The sequence below is a fragment of the Chaetodon auriga genome, chromosome 6, assembly GCF_051107435.1.
Source record: "Chaetodon auriga isolate fChaAug3 chromosome 6, fChaAug3.hap1, whole genome shotgun sequence".
Classification (NCBI taxonomy): Eukaryota; Metazoa; Chordata; class Actinopteri; order Chaetodontiformes; family Chaetodontidae; genus Chaetodon; species Chaetodon auriga.
In genome coordinates this window covers 20044264-20059954 of record NC_135079.1, presented here as the reverse complement: position 1 = coordinate 20059954, position 15691 = coordinate 20044264, and the positions used below count along the sequence as shown (strand labels likewise).

The window sequence follows — 15691 nt, the reverse complement described above, 5'->3', positions numbered from 1 at the left end:
GAAAAATAAATCTTTCAGCCATGCTAGCTGCATGGGTCTTGGGCTGTCTGTTAGTCCACCACATTAGCCCAGACTGAAATTCACTGATTGCCATGATTTGGTGCAGACATCCATGGACCCAAAGAGGATGAATCTGATTGACTTTGGTGGTCTTTGGCTTTGTATCTACCACCACAATCAAATCAAAAATTAAATTTGTCTAATACTTTTCGGTTAATTACCAAATATCTGGAAAACTAATGACATTCCCATGCTCAGCTGTAGTTTTCGTTTAGTAATGACAACATGCTAAATTGTTAAACTAAGATCGTAAACATATTTGCTAGACGTCAGCATGTTAGCACCATAATTATGAGCGTGTTGCCATACGATCATTAGCATTTAGCTGAAATCAGTACTGCGTCTAAATATAGGGTCACAAAGCTGTTAGCATGGTTGTAGACTCTTAGTCACATTATTGTTCTGTTCATTTAATGCATCATTACGTCTGTATTTTTACCATGACCACCGATGTCTGTGATGCTTAAAAATGAGCGATTATGTTTAAATTATACAACAGAGAGAAACTAAAACAAACACAAAAGAACTGATGGATTGAGCAATTACTGATTATTAGTTATTGAGTTCCCTTTTTTATCATATAAAAAATAATCACAGTGATGACTACTAATCATTCCGATGGAGAAAGGTGGAGGCTATGGGACTTCCCTTCTATCTTTGTTTTTTCCAGCAGAATCAAGTAAAGACTCTTTATACCGCCATATATTCATTTCTTCTGGTTGAAATAACTCTCATGACATTCATATTGATGAAACTCTTGACTGAACATAAAGCTGCATTTTTACACCAAATAATGAATGAGGAAATATGGAAATGGTTCCATTTCTGTTTTATTATTCACACCACTTCCTGATTTATTGTTTTAATGTATGGTAAAGTGCACAGACGGTTAAATCCACCAAGTCTGTTTAAAGAGTATCTCCTCTTCAGCACCACAGACAGCCGATGGTGAGAAGCTCTTAACAGTCTGCATGTGCACTCGCTTGTAGAAAAACTGCTAGAAAACGCTCTTAAAGGCAGAATGAGTAGGATTTATCAGTTGCGATTTGTAAACACAACATTCAAAGATGGCCCCTCAGGCTCATCGGCTCTTCCTGGATGCATTCTTACTGTCTTGCTACATTTTTATGGAGTACTGCCCTAACAGCCTACGCACTGTTCTTGGCTGGGGGCTACGCACTCACTGCCCCAAAGGTTGATGCCTAGAAACGCTCTAACCACAGCCAATAGGAAAATAGAGGGAGAGGGTGAAGTCTCTGCAGATATATTTAGTGTAATGTTCATCATCATCATCAAATCACTGAAAAATGATTGATGATGAAAAATATTCCTAGCTTGCATGCTATCTATACAGGCTGCAAGTGACAGTTTGAAACTACAAACCAGCTGGTTGTACTGTATATTGTACACACTGCAGTACATTTCTATATCCAAGACTAAAATGTAGTTTAGACAATAAATAAATAAATAAATAAATAAATAAATAAATGTGTTTTCAATGTAGCAGCTCCGTTGTCTGTGCTGTGCACTGTAGCAGGCAGCAAATGCAATGAATACAGTCAGGACTGTGTTGGGCGGTGTTGAAAATGTTGGTAATTTGCGGGGGGTTGCTGACGTGATATTCCAGCAGGGTAAACTGTAAAGCAGCAGCAGGAGCTCCAGTCTAACACTAGCAAGCTAACTAGCTAACAGCCTGTATGCAGCTAATACCTGAGCAGCTGACTGACGAACTTATGATTTGGTGACAATAAAATGTGTCCCAATCAAAATTTGATTTGATCTGACAGCAAAATGAATGGATCACTTCCTCAAATTGGATCTCTTCCTTAAATTGATACCATCAGACCACTGGACCAGGCACTTTCTGCTAAGCTGCATTCTTAATCATTCAAGCGGTGTTTTTCATCAGATAATGATGAGATAAAATCTAATGTGAAACAGGTTTGACAAAATTTTTGTCATTTTGTATATTATAGATGCTCAGTTATTTATTTATTCATTTATTTATTTTACAGTTATTTCTCTTATCTGTATTATGCATCTTTTTTTTATACTGCTCTGAAACTTTGCAACAGATGTTTTCCAGGGATTAATCTGATAAACAGGAATGGAGGAGAATATTTCCAGCAGGGCATTTTGGTGGCGATATCCTACAGAAATATTACGACGCTGCACAAAAGAAGAGACACAAATAGGAAGAATGTGTTACTTACAGCCTCTGTAAGCCAGTGTAGAGCTCCATATCCATATCCTTCAAGGTCTGCTGACCAGTCCAGTTCTCGATGTGTCTGGAAAGTAGAACAGACAAGGTATATTAGCAAGGCTGCAGCTCACAATTATTTTCATTATCATCTGTTAATTATTTTGGTTTATGAAATGTCATATTCAAATGCAGACAGTGAAAACTTCTCAATGCATAGGTCAGAGTTTAGGGTAAGGGTTAAGGGAAGTGATATATTTAAGGTCCTAATAAAGAAAGCCTGCATTATTATTTTAAAGTAAAAATCTTTATATGTGGGGTCCAGATTAGCACGTGGCTCCGGCTTCAGTGTCGGCCCCATGTGTGTCTGATAATGTAGGTGGCTAAATTGGCCAAGGTGGGCTACATATTGAACATATTGATGTATGTGAACTAATGACTGCGCCGAAGTAAGAGACAAGTGGGGCAATTACAGTTCAATACAGTTCAAACTGGCCTCTAACCTCAAATTGGTTAAAAATACGTCACCCATTTGAACAACAGAGGTGGGGTAAAAATTGATTCACCTTAGTCTCCTGACTCTTTTCTTTATGATTCCTGAATTGATTATAAATATGTAAAATCCTCTTGACTGGGAAAGGTATTTCAGCTCAAAAGACAGTGAAAAACTGCATTGATTGATGTTAATTAAGTGTTTTTGTCTGTGGCTACCATTTGTTATTCATTTAAACATTTATTGAATTAGATATTTTCCATTTAGGCCTATTGTCTGTTTTATTCAGTTCACAGCACTGCTGGGTAGAATATAGATGACGGTATGTCGTGTTCTGCTGTTTTTGTTTATACTGTTGTTGCACATGTTAAATAAACCCTTTCTTTAGAAAAAAAACATTTGTTGTATTGGTAATTTTTAATGTGTCGCAGTCAGACATTCATCCATTTTAAACAGTGCACTTTCATCTTGTCGGTTAACAGTTAATGATCAGTTAACGAGGGTTGACCATCAGTCAGAAAAAAGAAATCTCTAAATTAGCATCCCTGAGTTTTACAGTAATTAAGGAACCAGTATAGCAGTGGCAGTCAACACACTTCTTCAGTGACACAGCTTTACTGCAAACAATGTAAACTGTTAAACTTAATGTGGTTCCTCACAGTCTTAGTGCTCATGCAGACGTGGTGTGAATTCACTGGCTGCTGTGGTTTGTTGGCCGTGAAAGTTTGTAGCGTGGCCTTGTGGGAGCCCAGCAGCAGAAACAGGATAGTGGCCCATTTTGGACCCAGCAGCGGATGGCAACAAATCAAAACATGCAAATCACATTGCACTGAACATCTGTTTACCCCAGAGACCTCCTCCTGGCCCTGACTGTGAGTGTGTGTGTGTGTGTGTGTGTGTGTGTGTGTGTGTGTGTGTATGTGCATACACTCCTGTCTGTGTTATTGGTTCTAAAGGTATGCATGGAAAGATCAGTTAGAGGTGCTGTTTGTCCATCTGTCTTCCTGGAATTGATTCATCACCAAAACACCTTTGCATATTTACTCTCGCTGACAGTCATTGTGTCTCTCATCCCTCTGCCATCCGTGAACACATAACCACACACACAGAGATACAAAACAGATGCGCAAAACATGTACCAGGTGACATTTAAACATGTACCACCAACAAGCATACTGTACACTTCTATTAATCTTTCAATATCCTGAATAAGACTGCACACACACCTCAAAGCCACGTGCTGTGTGGCAGTGTAGGAGCTGCCTCCTTTAAAGGACTGTGACCCACCAGAGGCCTTCAGTAGCTAAAACTGCACCTTCTACCCAAATCATCCAGCATACAGTAGATCCACCACAGCATCACTCGATCTCAAACTGACTAATGATGCATCCAGGTTGTACGAGAAAAGCGCCAAAATCCCACACACTCTCACTTATGCTAATTTCATTCATGGCTGCACTAATCAATATTATTCGAACACTGGATCAAACGTCTAATGTGGAAGTGAAGAACTCTCAGCGAATGATCAACAACTCTGCAGTCCAGCTCTAGAGAGCATTTTAGCCTTTTTCAGCTCATTGTTTTGATCACCTGTACACAAAATCTCACCCTCATCAACACGGCAGGCAGATGCTTTCAGTGAAAAACCTCCAGCTGTACAGAACCTGCCGAGTACCAAACAGCAGGCAAACACTAACAGGTGAACATAGTGGAGCATTTAGCAGCTAAAGAGTCAGATATTTCCCACAGGAGTTGGTTGAGACCAAAAATAGAGTTAAGGACAGAATATTGGATTCATCAGGTCGACACAAACATGACTCCAAGTGAATGCTAATGGGCTCAGTGTCTGCTGGATGTGTAAATAGCCCAGGGATGCAACCAGTTGTTATTTTCATAAATGATTAATCTTCTGATTAGTTTTCTTGATCAATTAATTGGTCAACAAAATGCCTAAAAATAGTGAAAACTGTCTGTCTTACATGTAGATTAAGTCTGACCAACAGCCCAAAAATCAAAGCTATTCCGTCCACAATCATCCCAGCATGGCGAGTGCAACTGGCAGTTCAGACGCAGCTATAAATGTCTGAAGGAGCTTCATGAACAAATCAGTGCAGATTCCAGCAGAAAAACTCACATTTTTATGCAAATTGTGACTACCAGGTCTGGAAAAAAAAACAAAGCAAGCATCAAGACAACATCAGCCTCATCTGAAACACTTTTTGAAACAACACATCATATTGATGCATTTAACCAGTCTTGGGAAATCTTCTTTTAGATATAATTACAGTTGTGTACAGCAGATATAGATGCACAAACACAATTTAAATTCACCTTTAAAAGTATTTCCACTGAGTTCTCCGTGCATGGCAGCCTTTTATGTTTGAATATAAAATCATTCCCTCGCAGAACGGCCAGTGTCAGAGAAGGAGCTTTGCTAATAGCAGAGGCACGAACGCACTGCAGCCTTCTTGAAATACAGGTCACATCAAGAAGCAGCCTTGGCTACAGCAAACCAAACTCATACTGAGACGACTTCCTTATAAAAAGTAACCTCCTTATTCTACCTGGAATGAGTTGTGGATTTAATATCAGTCATTCAAAAACAACTATGACAAATAGAAACATTTTCCAAACTGATGGTGAAGAGTGCTGAAATTCACTGTGGATATTTATGGTTTCCAGAGGATGATAAATAATGTTTTTGGTGCTTTTGAGCTTCCCTCTAGCACAGTCACCAGGCTAAAATTTCAACTTGTACAAAAGAGGAATAAAAATGTTCCCCAGAGGATGGACCCTTTTCATTATAGACAGCTTTTCTCTGACACCACACTCACAACAAAATGTGAGCATACCAAACATCTCCGAATGTAACAGGTGGATTGTCGTTTGGTCTGTCTGCTGTCATAAGCTTCTGATTGGCAGATGTGCTTGTATGTATCCATTCTGCTCTGTTTACTTCTTTTCATTTACTTTGCTTGAGGTTTTTTGCTTGTGTGTGTGGTTTTTTCCTTCTTCCTTCAGTGCCGCAGTGCAACCGTGACGCTAACATGTGCACATTAGTCAGCTATAACTGACCACATGATGAAATGTTTGACTGACTGTAGTAATAGTCTGATCATGTTGAGAGAATTTCACGTCAGCCAGACAAACATCTAGCTAAGCAGTATTAAGCGCTACTGTGGATATAGTTGGTCGTAATTGTTGGAAATAATGTAGACGAATGAACACAAGTAGCTTGTTTCATTAACCTAAATGAAGCCGCCTCCAAGACCTCCATTGTGAGAAAAAGTTACAGTGCAGGCAGAGGTCCAGCTCATCTAATAGACTGTGAAAATATTGATAAATGAGCTCATTTTCTGCACAATAATGTGCTGCATAAAGGCTGCCAGTGACATTTTTAAGGTGGGATGCTTTTTTTTTTTGCATGTTACTCAACGCATAATGGACGTCATGAATCAATCAGTACACCTTCAATGTCAATTTGACAACTTTAACCATTCCATTTGTTTTTATTGGCTCTCTTGCATGAAACGCCTTAGTAATGATTGGAATTTCAAGTGCTTCAAAACATGTACATGATTTTCAAGCTGATTGTGTGAACTGCAAATATTCTATTTACTAACTTGCAGAAAAAAAGTGATGAGTCACTGATGTTGCAACCCTATGCAGAGGTCAATGCAAGAGTGAGTCATTTTTAGCTACATTTTTGCCAGTAATTCTCAAACAAATATCATCTGATGACCCCTCAGATTTATTTCATATCCTATTGGGGCCTTCAAAGGGTCAGCTGACATACTGCCAATTAGAGTGAAGACAGTAAGTGGTGAAATGAAGACAGTGTCAGGATGGACAGTGTCCTCCTGTCCTGTCCTGAGTTCCACAGCTTGCCCATGCAGACATGCTGTTCGCTTCAGTAATTAGACTAAAGAATACAAGTTGTCATTTTTGGTTTGCTGTGTCAGCACAACGGACAGGATAGATCAATGAAGAAAAATCCTGTCTCTACTCTCTTTCTGTCTCTGTGACTCTTTGGCTCTCTCTCTTATTTGTGCAGAGCAGAAAAGCAACAGTTGCATAGCTAAGGGCAGCCACAGTCTCAGGCTATGGACTGAATAGCAAATCAGACTCCTACACAGAGGAGTGTAATCTGTTTCCATATAGTGATACCCTAACCCTAATAACATGTTGAAAACGGCTTAAATGATGTTTGGATATTGTCTGTGTGTACACCTTTCTCTTTCTGCTTTTCAGGTCTGCAGGTCTGTGCTCAGTGGCTGAGATTTCATCATTTACATACAGTATGTCCTTCAAGCATGGCACACAAAGCCTGTTGTGCCAACATGAACAGGTGGTTTCCGTGGCAATAACAAATGCACAACACGCAGAACGCTGCCATGGCTAAATAAACTGTAACCACTGACACTGTACACAATGTCTTTCTTATTAGAACCAACTCTATGTTTATCTACAGTACGCAAGATTAGAGTGAGAAAAAAAATCAAAAGCTACATTTTACCAACTGAGGGGAACTCAAAGCACTGAGTCAACCATACAGCGCACTGTCTGCAGCTCTGCATTTCAATAGAACATGCAGTGTGACATGTTAAATGCCAATTGCATATGCAGTGGATTATTACAGGTAAAACCCAGCTTAATTTGCAAATGAAGATCAGTTTCTAAACTCATACCAGCCCTGAAACTACCAACTGTGACAGGGCATCTCAAGCACAGCTAGAGCTTGCTGATGATACATACTTGGGAAATGCTGATACGCTCAAGTGAAACACCCATATAGGATTACAGAGGGATTACACAGCACAGCTAGGGAACTAAGAAACAGCTAAAAAAATATTTCTCCTGCTTTATTCTGGTACTGCATATCAAAACAGGGTGTTCAGGCAAATTCCTACAATGCCATTCTCCTATTGTGACTCTCCAGTCCCTTTCTGGTTGTGCCAAATAAATCGGTATACATTTGAACACTTATTATATTGGAGGTGGCATTTGTGCCCATAACAGAGTCAGAAAATGATTAAAAAAAAAAAAATTATATAAAAGTGCTGTCATGGGTGGAAATAACAAACTACATTTACTCTCTGTACTGTAATAAAGCTGTTTTTTGTGTACTTGTAGACAAAATTTGACTTACAGCTCTGTACTTTTTTATCACAAGTATTGTTCTTTGTTAGATTTCAAGTCTCATCCCTTACACAGTTAAAACAGAAGTAGGACGTAGAGGCTGAGGTTGAGGAGAAATCCTTGTGAATGAGGACGGTCACAAGGCTCACAGAATGACATTCAAGACAGACGAGCAGCCTACAACGACTACAGAGACGTCTGCAACCGCTGTGTTTCCTTGCAACTTAGTGTTGTGTGTATGCACTATGTGCTTAATGTGTGTTTGTGGCTGCAGCCGTTGAGTTTATATAATTTCTACATCTCCACATTGTGTGCTTTGGCCATGTTTTATTCTGCTGTTGAAGTGGCACTGATTTCATTTCTGTAGCCATATATTGCTTGCTGCGGTGTGCATAGCTCTTTTATTCATTTCTTTGCCTTGTGTGTTTGTAATGATATTGATAATCGGTGGAATACGCAGGCTGTGAAAACTGTCTAATCAAATGGAAATTATTGTTGTTGTGGACATCAGGGCTCAGGGGCTTAATGTTGTTCAGTTGTGTCATTGCGTTGACGATACAATTATAGCCTAAAGGTATTCTTTAATTAAACAGTACCATCACATATTACCAGATATGTGATGGTACTGTATATTATAGATGCAGGTTTGACACTTGTAGACAGGGAGCCAAGAAGTTTTTGTAAAATTGGGATAAGCATTTCTTCTGTCATAATAGGCAGACTGTGCATTTAAATTTGGGAATATTTCAAATTAGATTCAGATTTTTGATATGCAGAGAGAATAAGAGAGCAGGGGAGAGTAACAGAGAAGTGATGGAAAGGGAGAAATACAACAGTGAAATATAGCTGCAAGCAGGGAATCCGGGGTCAAGCCCTTCTTTGTTCGACAGACGGAAGCGGCTCAACTGGCTAAAATAAAAGCCAGGAGTGAGACCAATCACACACTTGTTTCATCATCACAAAGCCTATAGCATTTTAATAATCACACACTCAAAGTTCCGCCTTTTGTCCCCTCTTCACTGGCTTTGAATGAAACTCTGTGTGTACGTTCAATAGACAGCACTGGGTGTCTGTAGTGACTTTAATCATGATTACTCAGAGACATCTGGAGTTACGGCCGTGGATGTGATGTAATACTTCCTCCCGGAGCATTCACACCTGTGCTGTTTAAATTCGGTCCACTAGGTTTTGAGGTATAATTTTGATACAGGTGTTGCTTTGCCTTGGTAGACCTATTCCCATACATGGCCTGAAAATATGTAGCCAGACTTATGGTGATTTGATAAATCGTTAATGACTGATGTCAATCAAAGCAAAGACAGAGCTAAAAAAGGTTGATTACTGGACTCACATTCATCAGGTGAACACAACACAACTAAACACAAACACAACTTCGATGAATGACAATGTGTGTCTTTGTCTGCCGGATGTGTGGAAAGGGAAACATGATGGTTTCAGTTAAACTGAAAAGGTCAAAGCATCAAGTGCTTTGTGCTTCAAGTCACCGTTGACTTTTTTGGTACTTGACCAAGTGCTTATACTATCTAAATATACCCACCAACAATCAACAATCACGCTTTACTTGCCAGGAGTGGATATTTAATGGGAGTTATCAGTGTGGCAATATGATCAATATAAGTGTCTTCATTCTGTTGATAAAGACATAATCCAGCCAGCTTTGTGTTTGCGACAAACGCATTTACTGATGCTAACGAGTTGAATGTGAACATCATTTTTAGGAGACAGGGTTGCTGAGCAGAGTTTCTTTGATGAACGTTTTAATAATAGTTGAAGAAAATAATTCTGGCTGTGCTTATTGATTCTCAATCAAATTCTTGTCATATTATTTCAAAAGGGAAAGTCACAAAGATGAAGTACAAACCAAAAACACCTCCATTTTCAGCACAACAAGCTGCCACAAACAGTCATTTGTCATAAATGACAGTAATTTCTTTTTGTTCCAATTATAAATATCCTGCCAAATTGAGTGTTATTCTTATCAGAGATGGATGCGCGAGCGTAAGATGTTTCATGGGTATTATGAGCATGACTGGAGACAATGAAAATACTGCGTTCTTACACCATGCTGCAGGAAATGCATAGCCATGTAATGGACCTTTTGTTGTGCAATGATTAGGGCCTCCCTGTCAGCCACCCTGTTGTGAACACTGTACAGTTGAGCATGTGATGTAGATCATCATTCAGCATCAATTAGCAGAATCAAAAGCAGCTTGTCAATCAATCCCCAGCTGTTAAATGAAAGAAGTTCAAACCCAGAACTGATTTTTGATGCTCAGCACTACTACTTCCCCTGTCCTTACTCTCCCTCCTCCTCTCTCTCTCTCTCCCTGTCTCACCCTCCCCCTCTCCTCCCTTTCCTTCCTGATCTTGGCAGTGTGTGAAGAGTCAGACCTCTCACCCACACAAACCATCAATGTTTGCCTGCCAGGACAGAGAAGGAACTGCAACATTACAGCAGCCTCCTACGCACTCTGCCTCCAAAGTGTAAGAGCCAGAGAGATGGAGGTGAAGAGAGGAAAAGCGATGATGCTAGCTGAGAGGAAAATAGAACCAAGAAAGAAGTGTACAGGTGGCTTTAAATTGCCTACCAGCATCATTACAAAGAACAAACACCTAATGCGCCTACCTGAAGCATTTCTGTTGCACTTAAGACAATTAGGGAGTTAGAGGATGTTACGATTTGGACAGCCGTCGCATCACGGTAATGCTTGCACATTAGAGTTATCGCTGTGGTCTTGCCTCAGTCATTGTAAACATTCCCCAGGATCTTATCAAACCGGTCAAACAACAATCAAATAGAACTGAAATGTTGTCTGTTATCAAGTGTCTCATTCTCCTTTTTAAGTCAATGTCAAGTCATACTCACAGTTATGTTACATGTCTCATGTCTTAGGAATCAGCTGCATGTTAATGGAAGGCTAACCTGAGATTTCCACCCGACGCGTATCTGTGATGTTGTGAATGCCACACATATTTGCTCCATTCTCCACAAATCCCCTGGAGTGTTCTGCCTGCCAGCCGTTTATTTGGTCATTTTCCCTTGATTTTTGTGCTTCTACCATGGGAAAGTAGGCTTCATGTAAAAAAAATGTTTTTTCTTTTTTTTAATTGTATTTTTTGTTGTATGATCAGGGGTCTGCACAGGGTGTTTCATTTTGAAAATTACCCGATTCATTCCTGTGTTTGCACAGATTGATGAGTCGTCCTTCAAAAACAGATTTGGTGCCTATTCTCTGTGGAACAGAGTTTAGATTCAAGCTTCTGCAATGAATATGCAACACGCCCAGTGGAAATACGCTCATTGATAACAATGCCAGCGATCAGCTGGGTCATACAGACGTTACATGCTCGGTGGAAATTCGTGGTAACACATGGCTGCACATGCATTTCAAACTTCAGGCTTTCTTGTAAGTCCAAGTAAGTGTCTAATTATTGAGGCTCCATTTTATGTAAGTTTAAGGCATTTTAGCTGTAGCCTACTTCAAATGAGGAAAATTAAAACTAATAATTGTAGGCTTAGATTATAGCCACACTACAGCTCGATCTGTGTGTGTGTGTGTGTGTGTGCGTGTGTGTGTGTGTGTGTGTCTGCATGTGTGCGTATGTTAAACTCCCTGTGTCCAGGAATATAAAGTGTGCTAGAATACTATACTCAAGTAAAAGCACTTTGTGTGGGGAGAAGAGAAAAGATGAAAGTTTGATGAATTGATCTGTCCGTCATTGATAAATCGATGTCTGTTAGCATCTGATTGTGCCCAAACCACTTTGCAAACCAATGAATAGCCTGACACTTCTTATAGAATTAAGAGTAGAATGAAACATCGCCAAGGTAGACGACAACACAGAGGTGCATAAACAATATAAACTCTACGGCGGCTGCAGCCACAAGCACACACATTAAAACAAAGGAGAGACTGTGGAGCACACAGGCAAAACGCTATGTTGCTAAGCAACGCAGTGGTTGTTGCTGTTCTCATCTGGAGAATTAAATATGGTTCAACTATTTGTGATTATTTCAAGTAGATGTTTTTTTTTTGTTTTTTTTTAACTGTGCCCAGGTACAATAATGTTAACTGCATAACATCCCATAACAAGATGATCATTACGTTACACATTCAGAACATGTCTGCTTTAGAGGACGTCAGCTGAGTGCAGACTGTCACCTCTCTGGATGTGGAGCTCTGACCTCCTGCAGCCGCGGACACTCCAGCAGCTTCTTCTGCTGTTGCTCATTTGGCACTTTTCTAATGTTCCAATCTCCCAGAATTGATCAGGACTTGAAATGTAGCCAAGTACAATACTTGTACACAAAAAATCAAGAGTAAAAGTAATTTGTTAGTTTCAGCCCTGATTATTGGTCAGAATCTTCTTCAGTCACGCTATGAATATATTTTGACGCACATATCAACCTGAAAAAAGCGTAGCATACCGAAAGCGGAAAAACTGGTATTAATATAAACAGCCTGAGCAGGTTTTAACGTAAATGCAATTTTGTGCCAAAACTGCACTGTGCCGCCCAATCAGCATAAACACAGATTGAACTGCACGTCTTTTCCCACCTTGGCACAAACACACTCGTTTGATGCCAGGATATTACCAAACTGTCTAACGGACACAAAAAATAGATTTTTGCCTGAGGAAAAATAAAAAAAATCATTGTCTTGTGCCCTCGTGCTGGCTTTGCACCTGCTGGAAAACAGAGCCACATCCAGTGCCCGGTCTCTGTAAAATCCTCTGTACAATACAAGGAAAATCCATTACGGCTACATTTCTCCTGCATCTTTGTAATTCTATGTAAATGTGATTGTCAGATTTGAGTCCTTGCTCTGACGAGGTTTCCACTGCAGGTACTGCTTTTCTAGATTTTATGTGTATGTTCTGCGTGTGTCCTTCAGAAATCCTTTCCCAATTCCGTCTCACTTCCTCTTGCTGTCTCTCCAGCCACTGATGTATTCACGCTTTCTGAAAGCCAACCTGTCATTAAAAGAAAGAAAGGCCTCCTGGGGCCAACTAGCTGCCTCCACCATCTCCAGCTATCACACGCTATTTACATTCAGCTAGACGTACAGCAGGCACAGGAAGAGGTGTGTGTGTGTGTGTGTGTGTGTGTGGGTGTGTAGGTGGGTGGGTGGGGGTGGAGGTGGGGGGTTAAAAAGAGATGGAGAGGAAGAAAGAATGAGGGTAGAAGAAACAGAACGGGGTAAAGTGAAATAGCTCAGAAAGAATGGGATGTGATTACGTCGGTGTTTTCCTGGTGTGTGCATAAGGTGTGAGGGGTGAATTGATTGCCGTGTTTGGTTTCAAACACATTAAACATTCATGAAGCTCCATTTACTAAAGAGACCAGTGTGTGTGTGTGTGTGTGTGTGTGTGTGTGTGTGTGGGAGGAATAGAGGATAAACAGGACTGCTTTAGATTAACATTGTGGAGGGCATGCTGACATGGAAACAGACAGCATGTTTAAGTATTAAATCATCTTTGATGTGTGTGTCTGCGTCTGTTTCTGTGTGTGAGTGTGTGTGTGTGTGTGTGTGAGAGAGAGAGAGACCAGTGCTAAGAGTTGAAAGGAATAAATGATTTCCCACCACTACATGTACAGATGGAGAAATCATAAGAGCCTGCATTTACCACATGGCCTCAACACAGATCTGTTGGTCTGATGTCAGCCTCATTTACAGCCTTTACTGTAATTTACATTACATTACATTGCCCAGGGAGAAATGTCTAATCTTGAAACTGTTGTTACAGCAATGTATTAATTTGTAATATAATACTGGTCTTTCAGATGACTGGCCATTATAATATCAGTTTGATAACATATTCATCGAGCAACTGAAAAATGTAAAGTACTGGTTATTGCCCTGATTATGCTTTGAAAACCCCCCACAAGTCTGAGGCCCCCCTTGTGGCCCTTACAGGTTGCAAACTAAGTTGCAGAATCAACCATGTGCTCATAATGTTGATATTTTTTCCACAATTTTGGTGCTCCCATGATTTTCCCTCAGGTTCATGTTTGAATGAGTTCAGTATTTTGGTTAATGACCAAATACCTGCAAAACCGTTGACATTCCCATCCCTCAGTCTGCTTGTCATCTTTTTCCAGAGCTTTCAAGTGCATTTTTCCTCAGCAGATGGAGTTTGTTCAGTTTTCATGTAAATAGCTCAGTTGTAATCACGTGACATCAGCCTTAGCTATCAAGCTGATCTTGGTGGTTTGCCGTGATAATGACGCCAAAGCAAAGGCCATGGACTGTTTGTGGGGTGGGCTTATTTCCCTAGAGAAAATCAATGTTCTGTAATTTGATTTCTTGTCAAAACCAGGCCTAATGTTGGCCTGAAATCAATTTTTTGCCTGATGGTGGCACTAGAGGAAATGCCATGGGATCATGTAATTCATCCAGATTCATCCTCTGCAGACCAATAATGCCAAAAATCTTGAAAGTCATTAATCAACACTGCAAGTGCATCACTAAATGGATTATACATTGAACAGCCTTTGGGGAAACATTTCACTTGAAGTCTTTTTGCCAGTTGCACCTCTGCACTGAAGCTCAGCAGAGGGTCACTGGTGGCCACGGGGACTCACTGTCACAACCAGCCTTCAGGATTCCCCATCAGCTGCTAAAATAGTCTAAACTACATACAGTCAATGGTTGCCAGTTATTCTTTCTATCAAAAACTCTTTCCCTAAATTAGCATTTTCTGGCTGTAGTACTGTACATACCAAGTATAAATGGGCAATAACCAGCTGTTCACAGTAGGTACATGTAGGCTCTCAAATTCCAAGCATAGATCTTTCAATTAGCTGCAGGATTTGAGCCAGTGACGAATCAAAGAACAAAAAAAAAAAAAAGCAAAGAAAAGAAAAGAAAAAAGTGGTATGGGAAAGACTGAGAAGAGTAGAAATACCAAGAGACAGCAGCAGTGTGGAGGGAGATAAAGAGCAGAGAAAACTAGCCAAGAGGAGTTAGTGAAGTCTTGTTACATCCATTAGATTTAGTTGGTGTGAAATTGACTGTAGACTCTGCTCCCTCTGTGCTATAGCACAGAGACAGAGAGGAAGAACAATCATTTATGTGGGTAAGGGGCTGGTGTCCATCCTCCTAATCACTCGCCTCATATTTTCATATGAATTCCGTAAGTGCATCTTCCATATGAGAGCTTTAGTGTTCTACCACGAGCTGAATGTTGCTTTAGGGACCCATTTTTGTGGCAAGCATCACAAACAGCACTCTGACTGTTTGGTATTTTCTTGACTTTGCCTGTCTTGTATTTTGGTGTCCAGCACGGAGCACACAATGCACATGTGGGGGGAGAGGAACAAACAGCTGGGAGGTTCATTCAAATGAGGCAGCACAAAGCTGCAAAGAGTTGTATTTTGGTGGAAAAAAAAAACCTATTTGATTTGAACACTCTACAACTAGTAGACTGCACTTAAATCAGCATTCGTTTAATAGGGGCTCACTTTCATATGAAATCATGACACCCAAGAATCTGAGAAGCAATGTGTGGAAGTGTTTTGGGTTCTCCATCACAGATGGCTAAATTACCAACAAAGATAAAGCTGTTTGCCAAATTTGCAAAAAGCAGCTGCTGTACTCTACAATGATCCAACCAACAAAACAAAGGACTCAACCCAAGTGAGGCTTCAGACGCAGGCTGATGGGCTGCCAGTTGACAATATGGATTGGATCCAGAATGACTTGCTGTTTGGTCTGGATGCAGCCTGAGGTCTGGACTTTGAAGCCCTGATGAAATCCTAAATGGCATCACCAACA

The 15691-nt window shown here is 40.3% G+C and overlaps 1 protein-coding gene across 1 annotated transcript in view; it reads right to left on the bottom strand.

Annotated features, from left to right (window-relative positions):
* LOC143321893 (NT-3 growth factor receptor-like) overlaps window positions 1–15691 on the bottom strand; it is a 218276-nt gene that overhangs the window by 178891 nt on the left and 23694 nt on the right. Inside the window, exon 2 of the mRNA XM_076732604.1 lies at window positions 2274–2348. Coding sequence (XP_076588719.1) covers window positions 2274–2348 — 75 coding nt within the window. The remainder of the gene's footprint in view (window positions 1–2273; window positions 2349–15691) is intronic.